Raw genomic sequence first — 15,439 nt, forward strand, 5'->3', positions numbered from 1 at the left:
GGCTCTGGTACTAGCCAGTGCCTCACCAGACACTGACCTTACCGCACGTCCCTGTTTCCCACCTATGTTATGGAGCAGAGCAGGGGTTGTTCTGTAGTTTGTAGATCTAGTAGATCTGTAATTCTGTAGATATAGTACAGTGAGTTAGCGTTGCTACCCAAGGACAGCAAGTTTGTCACTGGCAGGATTACCAGGTGAAAATACAAGAAAAAAAAACCTGAAAAAATAAAACAAATGAAGCCACCAGCTCTAAGGACTAGTAAGCTGCAATATATTATATTTTTGTTTTTGAGTTTAGATATGCTTTAATGTAACAACATGTTAAGAATGCCCTTTTTATGAATTAAGACAGATTTTTTGTTTATATTCAACATTTTCTTGCTTAGACTGATGGTGACTGCCATTGTAAGCCAAACGCTTGCAGCTCATCCTGTGGAACCTGTGATGATGGATATTTTTTCCTAGAAGGCAGGAATTATTTTGGATGCAAAGGTAAAACATCATATGTTTGTTATATAGAAAAGTTGCAGTACTGTATATTTTCCTAACTATGCTGGGTAGGGGAAATACATATCTACTGACTTTGACACAGAGGGACAGATTCTCGTACTTTCTGCGGCGGCATCGCGTAAGCTATTTACACTACGCCGCCGCAACTTACTGGAGCAAGTGCCGTATTCCTCAAGCACTTGCTCCGTAGTTTGCGGCGGCGTAGTGTAATTGGCCCGGCGTATCCCTGCGTAATTCCAAGGGGGCAGCTTGTATTTAAATTAAGCGCGCCCGTGCCGATCGAACGGCGCATGCGCCGGGCTAAAAATAGCCCAGTGCGCATTCTCCAGTTCTCGACAGAAAACGTCAATGACGCCGACGTGTGCGTCATTGACGTAAAGTCGTATTCAAGAACGACTTAGGAAAACGACGTACCCGACGGGAAAAGACGACGCGGACCCGACGCCATACTTAACATGGCATACGTGGGACTGGTGTAAGGTTACCCCTCATATAGCAGGGGTAACCTTACGCTTACGCAAACGACGTAAGCGACGGTTACGCGACGCGATTTCGTTTGGGAATCGGCGTATCAGGCTCATTTGCATAAACAAATGAGACCTGAACGTAAACGCCACCTAGCGGCCGGCGGCGAATTGCATTTAAGATCCGACAGTGTAAGTGACTTACACATGTCGGATCTTCAGCGTATCTATGCGAAAATGATTCTAGGAATCACTCGCATAGATACGCGGGTCAAAAAACAGAGATACGACGGAGTTTCCTGAGATACTCCGTCGTAACTCTGAGAATATGGCCCCGAATAATTATGAACATTGCTATCAATTTAATATAGTAGTGTATACTTGCAATTTATGTCAGATGTGGATTTTGGTTTGCGTTGGTATAATTTGTATCTTGTTACTTTGATAGGCTGTCAGTGTGATGTGGGAGGAGCAGTCAGTCACCTGTGTGATGAATCGTCAGGAAAATGCTCTTGCAGAAAAAACATTGAAGACAACAACTGTAAAATGTAGGTTAAGCTCCACTAAACAATTTTCTGTTGGAGACAGAGAAGTTGATGTAAAATAGACATTTGCAAAATGGAAACATTTGTTTAGTTTCGGATAGATTAGTTATGTTACTAATTTAGTTTCATTGATTTATTTCGGAATTAGTTTAGTTTTGTTTATTAATTTTCTACCGAATTCCAAATTTTTAAAAAGATTTGAATTCAGATTGTTACCGAATTCCAAAAATGATTGACCGATTTGAATTCTGTTTTAAGAATAGCTGGTTGTTAAGAAGCGGGCCGGGAAGCAGGCTGCCGTGTCCTTAACATCCGATGACTCATCAGCTGTCAGTGGGCTTCCCTGCTGACAGATGAATGTTAACAAAAAAATGCCGGCAATAGAAAATACAGAAAAAAGACATGCATACCATGCCCTTCGGTGTAGATACATTGTCAATCACAATGCCCGCTGCACTGCCGGACCTGAAAAAAGAAAAAAAAAACCTCTGGCTTTGTTGAACGCTCCTGCCGACTGCCCGCTCCACCATCAGACATTTCTTAAATAGCTAAGGGGCTGAGTCACCCAATGACGTCAGCGTGTGATCCCACCCTTTGTGACGTCATCGACCCAGCATGCCCCAGTAGGTGACGTCACAAGGGAATGGGGTCAATCGCTGATGTTGTCAGGTTTCTCCACCCCATAGCTTTTTAAGAAATCTCAGACGGCGGAGCAGGCAGTCAGTGGGAGCGTTAGACGAGGCTGGAGTTTTTTTTTTTTGAGTCCGGTGGTGCGGCGGGCGTTGTGATTGATGATGGATTTTTTTTTAATAAAAGGAATTGTTAAAATCCTGTGTACTGTCTCTATTCACTTTTTATACTTTTTTGGTGAATGGCTAGGATACTCATTTACATAGGGGGGGGGCTTGTTGCATGGGGCTTCCAGATTCCAATAAGCCCGCCTCCCATAGACCCCACAACCACCGCCAGCAGACCTCCACAACCACCGCCCAGGATTTGGAGTGGGGGGGACACCCCGCCCCGTGTTGAGGGCATATGGTTCATCCTTCTCCTTTCCTACATGTGAATCTCCAAATAACCAAAAAGTCATTGGAATTTACATTCGGACTCAATATATACCGTATTTATCGGCGTATACCGCGCACTTTTTTCCCCTTAAAATCAGGGGAAAATCGTGGGTGCGCGATATACGCCGATACCCGCTTCCTGCGATGTGTTTGAATGCCGCCGCTGACATATACCGAGCGCAGTACACTCGGGTACACTCGGCTCCGCTCGCGGTCACGCCCTGTGCTGCCTCCTAGCCTTTATGCGAGAGGAGCCAATCGTGGCCGAGCGTGCCCGAGTGTACTGCGCTCCGTATATGTCGGTGGCGGCGTTCAAACACAGCGCGGAAGCGGGGATCGGCTCAAAAACAGCGCGGGAGAAGCGGGGACGCCGGACCGGAGAAGACCGCCGATGGACGCCGGGCAAAACACCAAAACTGTAAGTAATTAAAAAAAAATCCAGGAATTTTCCTTCTACATTAGGGCTGCGCGCTATACGCCGGTGCGCACTATAGGCAGATAAATACGGTAATCGTCACTTAAAGAATAATTCTAGGCATGGAGTATTTTATACATATACCATACCTGGCTGATGCCCCTGGAAGCTGGAAATCACTGAAGTAAAGTAGGTAGTGCTACTCCCATGATCTCCACTTGCTTCCAGGTCCCATGCTAAGTCTCCGCACTTCTACTTACTAATTTCCTTTCCAGTTGGGGCATCTGACTGGAACTTAAGACAAAGCTGTCTGCTAAGTGAAATCACAACTCTGAATCCATTATAAGCAACATGCCTATTACAACCCATGGTTTCCAAAGATTGTACAGCATGTGAAAAGAAGCCTAGAGCTCCATCTGCTGGCTTGATGAAAAACTGAATAATGTTTATAATATTATAAATAATATTTATATGTAATATTTCATAGCTACCCAAGTAGAGAAAAATAAAAATATATATTTTTTTCTTCAATCTTGACTAGATTAAACAGAGTAAAATATGTACAATATATGATCCTTTACACTACACTATAAATTATATTTACCAAAATAATTAAAAATGTATCGTCAAAGGTCTAAAACACTTCACATCTGTTTCTGAATGTGGAGCTTACTTTCCAATGTTTAAAGAATCTTAGATGGCAGTAGTTGTAAAAGTCTAATCATATATATTTTTTTTTTACATACATGCACTTTAGATTCATCAATGTAGACCTGTTTATTATATGGTTGAACAATTGTATCTTAAAATAGTGATCACTATAGAAAACATACATCCACCATTCAAAGTAATGTGCTTCCTCTAAACCCAGCTTATGTTTGCTGTTTGCAGTTGTATATTAGAGTTTTAGAATGTAAACATTATTCTTATTCTTATTTTTAATATTATTATTATTATTATTTTTACATAGGATTTTTATAGCACCAACACTTTACATTGTAAATCTCTTACAATGGATACACACCTAAAATAACTTCTAAATATTATTTTTACAGACCAAAGCAAAGCTTCTACTTCCCTGACCTCTATCAAATGAAATATGAAATAGAGGATGGCACAAGTTCTGATGGAAGGGCCATTCGTTTTGGATACAACGCAGAGGAGTTTCCTGGGTTTAGTTGGCGGGGATATGCTCCCATGTCAGCCATACAAGTATGATGATTATTCTAAAACAGAAAATTGGACAGAGCTGCAGCATCCTCTTTAAGCCAAACTCCAATTTTGATCATGAATAATAAAGCATTTCTAGTCTGTCCAGGCTGGCTGTAGAAGTGATCAGGCAGCTGTAAAGCCGAATCACACCAGAAAGCCCATTGCCCACGCTACAAATCTAAACACGCTTTTGGCTGCTATAGCAGCCTGGGATTGTCTACCAGCTGCCATTTGTAAATGGTGCTAGTAGACGAGTGGTTAAGGGGATTTAGCTTGAAACAAACATGTGGGTGGTCTTTTGGTCTGAAATGCAAGCTGCAAGAGAAGCTTAGGGAGAGATTCCTTCTTAAGTACAGTACAATTTATTTTGGATGCAGTTATGATATAATATTATAGCGTATTATCTTTTAGGCTGACATGAGAATGTTTGTAGTTGTGTTTTTCAATAGAAGATTACTGCAGGTGGGACTTCATTCTTCATTTGAATCGCCTATTTGGCTGTCAGTTTGTAAAATGTTATGAAATGTTTATTTGTATTATCGGCAAAAAAAAAAAAAAAAAAAAACAGGCAATCTGCAATAAGGTTTTGCTAACATTATTGTAATATGTGTGACAAGCTAAATAAACCATTAAAGGATAAAGTGTTACTAAACCCACAACAGTAAAACCAGTCGGGGTATGCAGTAAAGAATGCTTGTTATACTCACTGTGGAACCTAAGGGGTTAACCCGCATTGTGTAAAAAGGCTTAAACCTGCCTTCTCTGATCCTCCCCTTTTTTTACTGTTGCCAATCCATCTGCTGATAGTACAGAGCCCTAGGTGGCACTCTGCACATGCTCAGTTTAGTGTGTTTTTTTTTTGGGAGAGTACATATGATCAGCACAGGGCCAATCAGCACTGTCCAGACAGAAAGTCAGGGGCCTTGCAGCCCCATTGGACAGTCAGAGGAGAATGAAAATTCCTCCTAAAAGCTTTAACCAGTGCTTAGCCGGACACTGATAGAAGTCACAAGACTGCTATATACTGCTGATGAGAAAAGGTATTTAGCGGTCTATAATATATATATATATATATATATATATATATATATATATATATATATATATATATATATATATATATATATATATATATATATATATATATATACTAAAATAATTATAATTTTATGTTCTGTGTAATGTGGGAGACCAGATATAGTGAATTCAGGGTCCTGGGTAAAGTAACACTATACTTTACCCTTTTAAGGGTGGAACATGTAACATGTCCCTACTCCTGCAGCTGCTCCCCGATCTGCTACATCTAGTGACAGCAAGCTTGGGATTTTCATCCTGAACTCGCTGTCACAATTTTCTAAAAAAAAACTCTGCCCCCACACAGTCGGGTCATTCATTCACAGAGGTCTATAAATGGGAGAGCTACAACTAATGACCTAAATATGTAAAACCTTGTGAGCTGTTATGTTAATCCAGAGAAGCTGCCGGCACTACCCACTCTTCCTAAATATGTGACTGAACAAAATATATATCAAAATAAGTGCAGCGCTAGAATTTACATAAAATGAACCCCTAGGGGTATCCAGTGCAAATATATATAAATATATATATATATATATATATATATATATATATATATATATATATATATATATAAACAATTATAAATTAAAGTGCATTGTGCAAAATTCAAAAAGTTTCCTTATATAAATCATCCAATATGATTTGCAATAAAGTGCAAGTGTATATTCCTCCACACAGTATCCCTATATAAATCAAACACGAGTGGAGACGGCATGCCAGTCCATTTTGTAAATAATAATCAATCTCTCCACAATCATCCACCTCTGTGTATGCTCTAAAAATCATTGTGCTCCCTCCACCGGTTGTGCCCTCACCTTATAGGCTTTGTAACTGTGCCTTTGAGAATAAACAATCCTCTGGGTTGCTCCTTCTAATATTCTTCCGCCTTATAAATTGCCAATGAACTCAGGTCACATTAATCACCTTCCAATATTATGCCTCCTTGATGCTGCCTGTGGACTCCAATCTCATCGATCACATGCAAAGCAATCAAATTGATTAACATGGAGTGTGGACTTCCGAGACCGGCTGTCACATTTTCACAACTGTTTTGTCCTTCAGGTGGAGTGGCGGGCTATAGAGGTGAATTGAGGGTCCCATTTGATCGGGCCAATCCTTTTGAAAAGGGCCTAAGACTGCTTTCACACTGATGTGCTGCGGTTTACTCACACCATAGGGCACCTGTGTCTATCCTGCGGGCTAGCTGAACTTTGCCATAGACTCCACCTGTGGCAAAAGCCGGCGTTGTGAGGAAGCATCGGCTTACGGGGCTCTGCTCTGCAGCTGCTTTCTTCCTCTACCACCAGCTTCATTCACAACACTGATGCTGTGGTATGGCCGGTCGGCAACCTGCGATCTGGGTAGGTTGCCGACCCGCCATACCACAGAGAAGGAGGTCGAGGGCCACATCAGAGGGCTCCGCGGGCCACTGGTTGGCCACCCCTGCTATAAGGTGTGGGCACAACCAGTGGAGGGAGTGCAAGGATTTTTAGAACATACACAGAGGTGGATGATTATGGAGAAATCCATTTCATCTGTAAGTGGTTTATCATTCACAAAATGGACTAGCATGCCGTCTCTACTCGTGTTTGATTTATATAAGAACACTTTGTGGAGGAATTTACACTTGCACTTTATTGCAAATCATATTGGATGATCTATATAATGATCTATATAAGGACACTTTTTGAATTTTGCACAATGCATTTAAATATTAATTGTTTATATATATATTTGCACTGGATACCCGTAAGCGTTCATTTAATGTAAATTGTAACGCTGCACTTATTTTGATATACAACTAATCACAGCCTTTGGAGATGTCGGATTGTAGTTTTCAGTAAACTAGCAGGGCACTGTTAAGCGCTCTAGGTGGTTCATTGTCTTTTCCTGTCAGAGCGTGCCTGCCCGTACAATGTATGAGCAGACAATTTACATTGATAGTCTGCAGTCCTGCAAGGGCACCTGCAATCTGCTGACTGTGGGTTCAATGGTTTACAGGCTCCTAGTAAACAAATAATAAATGCAAATTTTTTTACCTGCAAAAAGATGTGCATATATTACTCTTTTTTACAAAGGTGAACTTATCCTTTAAATTGCATAGTCTAATTAAAAAAATGTTTATACCTGCTTGGAGTTTAGTTTTGTTGCTACAGTAAAATCAACTCATATGTGTAGTGCCAATTCCAGTATTATAAAGTAGTTTAGAAGATATTCATATCCATGTCTTGTTTGCTTTGTCAATGCAGCCAGACCTGGTTATACTTGTCTGCAACCTGCATTCCCTTCTTTCATCTCCTTTCTATGCTCAGCTCCCTTTCCTGCATGTCTGCAAATAAAATATCTCAGTTGATAAAGGATTTCTTCATACCTGAGACATTATTTGTAAGTTTCTTTTCTTTAAAACTATCTTTATATCTTTTCTGGTCATCAGATTTAGGGTTAGAAAGTCAACAATTTACATTAAAAAGATAGAAGCATGCAAACTTTTATAGGAAAAACTCTAATTATACAACTTGTCCTTAGAGGTAAGCATATACCCAGTAAGATAATTCACCCAGCAATTCAGAATGCATAATGAATGTACATACTGTACCCTGCTTTTATAAGTATGCATAAATCATTTTCTATATTTTTCACAGAATGAAGTTAGGATCCCTGTTAGCGTGGGTAAATCAAATCTCAACTTATTTCGTATTATTTTGAGATACATTAATCCTCAAGTGAATCCTATAACTGGGCACATTACTGCTTTCAGATCTCGACCTAGCAAAGGTGAGGCCGAGTCAAATGTAGGAATTTACACTGCTTGTATAAAAAGGTACATTTAACAACTTAAGACCCGGACCAAAATGCAGCTAAAGGACCTTGCCCCTTTTTGCGATTCGGCACTGCGTCGCTTTAACTGACAATTGCGCGGTCGTGCGATGTGGCTCCCAAACAAAATTGGCATCCTTTTTTTTACCACAAATAGAGATTTCTTTTGGTGGTATTTGATCACCTCTGCGGTTTTTCTTTTTTGCGCTATAAACAAAAATAGAGCGACAATTTTGAAAAAAATGCAATATTTTTTACTTTTTGCTATAATAAATATCCCCCAAAAATATATAAAAAAAATGTTTTACTCAGTTTAGGCCGATACGTATTCTTCTACCTATTTTTGGTAAAAAAAAATCGCAATAAGCGTTTATCGGTTGGTTTTGCGCAAAATTTATAGCGTTTACAAAATAGGGGATAGTTTTATTGCATTTTTATTATTTTTTTTTTTTACTACTAATGGCGGCAATCAGCGATTTTTTTCATGACTGCGACATTATAGCGGACACTTCGGACAATTTTGACACATTTTTGGGACCATTGTCATTTTCACAGCAAAAAATGCATTTAAAATGCATTGTTTATTGTGAAAATTACAGTTGCAGTTTGGGAGTTAACCACAAGGGGGCGCTGATGGGGTTATGTGTTCCCTGAAGTGTGTTTATGGAAATCAACGGAAACGCCACCTAGCGGCCAGCGTGAATATGCACCTTAGATCCGACGGCGTACTAAGACGTACGCCAGTTGGATCTAGCCCAGCTTCAGGCGTACAGTATCTTGTTTTGTGGATAGAAAACAAAGATACGCCGGAGCAAACTAGAAGTTACGCGGCGCATCAATAGATACGCCAGCGTAACTTCTTTGTGGATCTGGCCCCTAGTGTTTTCATAAACCCAAACCTGACAATGTTTGCTAAAGTGTTTCTAGCAAAGTATGTCCAAACTGTATGAGCATATAATTGTTATGTAATATAGATTGGTTTATACTTTGCAATTTGCAATGTTGTTAAAAATTATGTATATTTTCTCATTGTGATCAATTTTGGAAAAGGCTTTAAAATATTTCTGATCTATAGGATCATTGGACATCAAAGAGGTCGTGTTCCATTCAAGTAAAGAACCAGCATTTCTTACTGTGCCGGGAAAAAGTTTTGCCGAGCCATTTTCTTTGGCGCCTGGAAACTGGATCATTAAAATTGTAGTGGAAGGAGTGCTTTTGGTAAGTTCATTGCCACCCAGCCAGACACACTCAAACATTAGTGATCTTTTTTAATAAAAATTATCTTTAAAAAAAAAAAGATTAGTGATCGTATACAGGCATGGACCAGACAGCTTGGATCTCTGCAATTTTCCTAGACCATGAATTACACTTAAAGATTTCTAACAGATTTTGATAATTGATAAAAATTATCTGGAAACACATAATCACATACATTTGTAATAAAAAGAAAAACCTTTAGTTACCTCTTTGTGGATTATGGAAAAATGTTATCTTTAATCTCGATTCCAACAGATAGTCTAGTTCAGCCTTTCTAACATGGAGGAATCCTAGAAATACCTTTCCGGTCTCATGCTAATAGTTACTATTTCTTTAGCTCACGGTACGCTACTTTAATGTGATAGTCACTGGGAAGAATGCTCCATACATTTGTGATCAATGAGAACCCCCCCCCCCCCCTTACAGAAAGCTTAAAAGGTCAGTTGTTACTTGTCTAATAGCAGAAATTGCTTATTGCTTATGTAGCACTACCCCCGAAGGAGCTGCTTAAATTTGGGCCTGTTCACCATTCTTGTCCTAGGGGTCCTTCTTGAAGAGTTACAAATGTCCGCACCAACACTTTGTTTCTTTTTCTTCAAGGGTTTTATTAAACAAGTTCCATTAAGGGAGTCAAGGGTAGGGAGGATTCAGGTACCTTGCTTTGCGGATCACAGGTATGATCTTAGATCCAGAGGACAAAAAGAACGTTTCCACGCTGGATGCAGCAACCACCAGATAGGTCTCTCTCACTGACCTAGCAGCCGGTGTGAAGCACGTTCAAAAGTCTCTGCCACAGACTTGATGAGTGCCATCGAGTTGTTACACGGTCCTCTGCCACAGGACCAGGTAACCACACACACTTTGCAAAGTTCAAAGAAATTACACAGCTCATGGTGCCAGGATCTTTCAGCCAAGCCGGCAGCACGGTGAGGTAAGTTGGCCAGGATGTGTCCTCCAATTGGATCCCCAATCGTTCTGCTTCTTCCTGCAGGCAAGACAGCACAGGATCACCCCTGGACCGGTAGGCCCCCAGAAACTCCTGGGCCTACTCGCAGTAACGGAGCCTCGGGCCAGCAGGCCCCGAGACCAAAAGGTTGCTAACACATCCCTGAGGCCAGGAGGGCCCTCAGGTCAGGATCGGAAGACCCTGCCAGAACGGTGGCTGTCCCTTAAGTACCCCTCCCCAGAATGCACAGCGGCAGGGACCACGCCACTGAGCTGCTTCTGGGCAAGAGGCACCCAATACACCCAGCCTATTGCAGTTCCATCCTTGACCCCTGGTGACAGCGACACCCGCAGTCAGGTGGAAGATGTGCAACACGGCCAAGGTGGAACAGAGACCTATAATTCGGCATAAAATTCTGAGCCAAACTACAGCTCAGATAACTAAATTTACAAATAGTGCCTACTCAACAGTAGAAGGGCGCTACACTTATGACACCATAGCAGCCTTTGGAGAAAGCCTAGTGTTCCAAAGAACCCTAATTGAGAAAAACTTGACTAGTCAAAGCTCTATTGTATTATATTACCCATGACCCAGAATGTCTTATTAAAGCCCAAGGAATAATGTAATGTATAGTTTTACAACAGCTTAATATTTACATTAGACTCTATGGAAAAAATACATACATTTTTGTGTTATTTAATTCTAAGGTAAAAGAGCCTTTTCTACTTTTTTTTTTACATAGGAGGTAACTTCAGAGCCGGCTTAATAGCATCATGGGCCCCTGGGCTAAGTAATGCACTGGGACCCCTACCAGCTTGCCCCAATTTACACACCTACTTTCAAGAAATAAAGTATAAATAGTTGATAGAATTAAACATATATTCAATATAGTACTTTCAATAAAATCGGTTTTACAAAAGGAAAATATTCCATAAACTAAAGACTAGTCAACACAAAGGGCACAGTACAGAGGGGAACGCAGAGGGACTTTTGCCAGCAAATCTGGGACAATTGGCAAGTATGATGTAATCCAAGATTATTGTGGGGCCCGCCATGTACCTGAGGCCCCTAGGCAGTGTCCAGGAGGGCCCTTGCATTAAGATGGCCCTGGGTAACTGTGTGTCAGTTGTGCTGAAGCTTGAGTTGTCAAGATTGGTAGCATACAACTGGCAATGGTATTAACATATTTGTATTCCATTTTAATGAACAGTTTGCCATTGCTGGTATCATTTTTTCCAGAAACAACCAGAACACAGTTGGTGATTTATAGTGTAGCATTTGATTTTTTTTTTTAGAGGTACTGAGGCTATTTTACTAAAGAAGCTGAGAAACTTCATGCAATAAATTGTGTGAATATTTAGTTTCATTATTTAAATTTAAAAAAAGCTAAATACATTTTTAAATGCACAGCTTATAATATTAACCTTTATAAGTAATAACAGAGATTGTTGATCCAGGGAATGTCTGATTGACTTATGGATCAGGAAGGAGATTTTTCCCTTTTTCTTTGTTTTTTTCTGGATGAACTGTGGTTATAGGGTTCTGTTCATGGGGGTGCCCTATTTATTTATTACATTTTTCTTTTATTGGTTGACCTTAATTAACCTGTGTCTTTTTTTTAACTTAACTAGCTATGTTACTATGTAAAAGCAAATTCCTGTTAACTTTAAGGCTCCTGCACACAGATCCCATGCTTATCAAAGTGGTGGACGCTGCTCTGTGTGAAAGGGGCCCTTAATACCCAACCATGTACACATGAAATAAGGAAACAAGAATTTTGCTTTTCACATGAATAAATAAATGAGGTGAATATCCTCACAATTTATTAAGCCTTTTAGTACATCAGCCATAATGTGTTTGGATGTGTTAGGATGTCACTGATAGAGATGTAAGGAAGGTAAGCATGAATCATAATGGAACTGTGCATCAGTTTAGGCACTACTGTGGTGAGCTACTCAGGGTCCCCTAGGTTGCCGCCAGGGGGATGCGGTTACAGGTCAATGGCTTGTTCAGACAGAAGGGGCCAGATTCACGTATAGCGGTGCATCGTTGTGCCGGCGTAGCGCATCTCATATGCGCTACGCCAACGTAACTGTGCGAGGCGAGAGCAGTATTCACAAAGCACTCGCCCCCTACGTTGCGCCAGCGTAACGTGAATTGGCCGGCGTAAGCCCGCCTAATTCAAAGTAGGGAGGTAGTGGGCGTGATCTATTAAAATGAAGCGTGACCCCATGTAAATGAAGGGCCGAACGAATGGTGCGCATGCTCAGAATCACGTCGAATTTACACCCTAAGATACGACGTGAACGTAAACCTACGCCCAGCCCCATTCACGTACGACTTACGTAAACGACGTAAAATACGACGGCTGTTCCGGCGTTTCCGACGTCCATACCTTAACATGACTTGCCCCTGCTTTATGAGGCTTAACGTTAAGCCGGACGTACGCCTTACGTAAACGGCGTAGATTACAGCGACGGGCGTAAGTACGTTCGTGAATCGGCGTATCTAGGTCATTTACATATTCAACGCGTAAATCAATGGAAGTGCCCTTTGCGGCCAGCGTAAATATGCGCCCAAGATACGACGGCGTAGGAGACTTACGTTGGTCGTATGAAGCCAAAATTCAGGCGTATCTTATTTGCTGATTAAGACGCATAGATACGACGGCACATCCGTGGACTTACGCGGCGTAAGTTCTTTCTGAATCCGGGCCAAGGTATGTTTGAGATGGATGTTTGGGGTGCAAATCTGTTAACCATCACCCCTTACTTGGGCTTCCATAGCTTCTAGATTTGTTTAAATGTGTCTGCATTTTCATTTTAGGGCCCTTTCACGCCAGCAGTTGTACTGAAGGAATAGGCGCTGATGTAAACTGGAGGATACAGTGCCTGGGCCCCATAGGAAACACAACTTTTATTTACTTTGCTTGCAATGGGACTGCACTGGGCAAGGGTGCCCATTGCAATCACAGTGCACCTGGTGTGAAAGGGCCCCACTTACATTAGTAGACAGTGCACTCAGATGTGTGAATGTAACCTTATTTACCAAGGTGGTGTTCATAACAACTCAATGTAATTCCCTTTACTATATAAAAAGGTTCAAGATTTTTTTTTTCTCTACCTACTTTTTCCAGTGGTAACTTGAAAATGAATGATTTCTGCTAAGAAAAATCCAATGTTTCATAGGCTGTCCATTATAGGAGTTAGAATAAAATATTGGCAGTTACTGCCAGGTGTTTTTTTGGAATTACACTGGTCAGCATTGTGCATTGTAATAAGCCAAGAATGTTTGAACTGCAGAGGAGACTTCTTTATTTCTCCTTATTCAGCATTGCGTAACAAATAACTACTCCCTGAGCTCTTTGTAACTGGTTATGAATCATTTAGTTAATGCTTCCTAATTGATTTTTAAGTACACTCTACTTAGATACATGTATCCGTGTCACCAGAGTTTTACCTCTTTCAGCAATGAATTACATTTTGTTGCTCACCGTTAACATTCAGGACTACTTCAGAAAATTCTATTTTTAATTTTGCTATGCTTTAGAGATGTAGATCATTTTCTTTCCAGCAGGAATAGATTTCCCCCCAGTACAGATCTTCCCCCTTAGTCTCCTTCCCAGTGCAGACCTTCCCTAGTATAGATCTCCCCTTCAGTTCAGATTCCTTCCCCCCAGTACTCCCCCCCCCCAATACAATCCCCCTTGCCATAGAGATCCCCAACCCAATACTAATCTCCACTATAAGCATAGATCTTCTCAACTCCAGTACAGATCCCCTCCCCCCAGTAAAGATCCCCTCAGTACAAATCCCCCCCAATTCTCACCAGCACAACTCCCCCCAATACAGATCTCCCTCCAGTCCACCCATACAGCTCTCCCAGTGCCGAAACCCCCTTCCCTCCAGTTCAGTTCTTCCCCCTCCCGGAAATCCACTCACCAGATCAGGCATTCCAAAGTGAGATAAAGTCCTCTCTTGGCTGTGTCTTGTAACCAGAGCTGAGGAGGGGCTAAGGTGAGCTTCCCTCACTCTGAACTGCTGCTGTCTGTCTCTGAGTTCTGATAGATGCATCACCTGCATCCTTCTGCTGTGTAGTTGCAAAACCAAGGATGCTGGGGTTAGATCCCCTTACCCCCCCCCCTTATCTATGCCCCTACTGTTTTTACAAAACAATAAAACATTGAGTAAACAGGTACCGAATGATAAAGTTATGCCCTGTGATGAGAGCTTTTCACTTGTCTTCTACTGTTGTATACTGCCTAGTGACTGTGCTGTTACTCACTTTCCTCATTCAACTGGTGTTAAAGAAATCTATAATGGGCCTTGGCAAGTTTTATTTTAGCTTTATAAATTGATACTCTTTTTTTTAAAACGAGGGGGGGGGTCGCACATTCTTAATAACGGGGGGGAATCGCACATTCTCAATAACGAGGGGGACGGGGGACGAGGAGGAGATGCTAATGCTAACAGGCTGAGACGATTGGAAGAGATCAGATATTTTCTCTGGTGTAGAACATTTCCGGACACGCCAGTCAGCGAGTCACTTTAGAACTTTTCTGAGGAAATTAGCTCATTGGTCATCTGCCCACCCAGATTTCTTCACGGGACTGACATTTGAAACTTTTTTTGCATGCTTTTTGGAGGAGATTACGAATTTAAAGGGTCACTAAAGGAATTTTTTTTTTTTTTTTTTTTAGCTAAATAGCTTCCTTTACCTTACTGCAGTCCTGGTTTCATGTCCTCATTGTTTGTTTTTGCTTTTATGTTGCTGTAAATCCTCTCTGTTCTGGACACTTCCTGGTTGTCTGTTTCCTGATCACCACAGTACTGGGAGATTTCTCTCTGTGGTGACTAATCAAGGAGGTGTGATTACTGTTTGTAAAACGAAACTGGATTGGTGCTGAGGAGTTTTAGACAAAGTATCACTGCTCTCTATTGGCTGACTGCCCTCTAGTGGCTCTCTGTACATCAGAGAACCAGCAAACAACAGCAAAAACGAAACTAAACTGCAGGCACATTATATGATTGTTTTTTATCTATTTTTAATCATTTTTAAAAGGAATCAGTTAAGTATTATGTCTCTATACCCTGTAAACAGTCATTTCAGCTAAAAAAATGTTTTCC

General features: G+C 41.0%; 1 protein-coding gene across 1 annotated transcript in view; it reads left to right on the top strand.

The window, feature by feature from the left end:
• Positions 1-15,439, top strand: part of LAMA3 (laminin subunit alpha 3) — a 237,299-nt gene that overhangs the window by 97,561 nt on the left and 124,299 nt on the right. The window contains exons 19-23 of the mRNA XM_040354074.1: positions 387-492; positions 1,423-1,522; positions 4,057-4,213; positions 7,936-8,068; positions 9,186-9,328. Of these exons, the coding sequence (XP_040210008.1) occupies positions 387-492; positions 1,423-1,522; positions 4,057-4,213; positions 7,936-8,068; positions 9,186-9,328 (639 nt within the window). The remainder of the gene's footprint in view (positions 1-386; positions 493-1,422; positions 1,523-4,056; positions 4,214-7,935; positions 8,069-9,185; positions 9,329-15,439) is intronic.

The sequence above is a fragment of the Rana temporaria genome, chromosome 5 (genome assembly GCF_905171775.1).
Source record: "Rana temporaria chromosome 5, aRanTem1.1, whole genome shotgun sequence".
Taxonomy (NCBI): domain Eukaryota; kingdom Metazoa; phylum Chordata; class Amphibia; order Anura; family Ranidae; genus Rana; species Rana temporaria.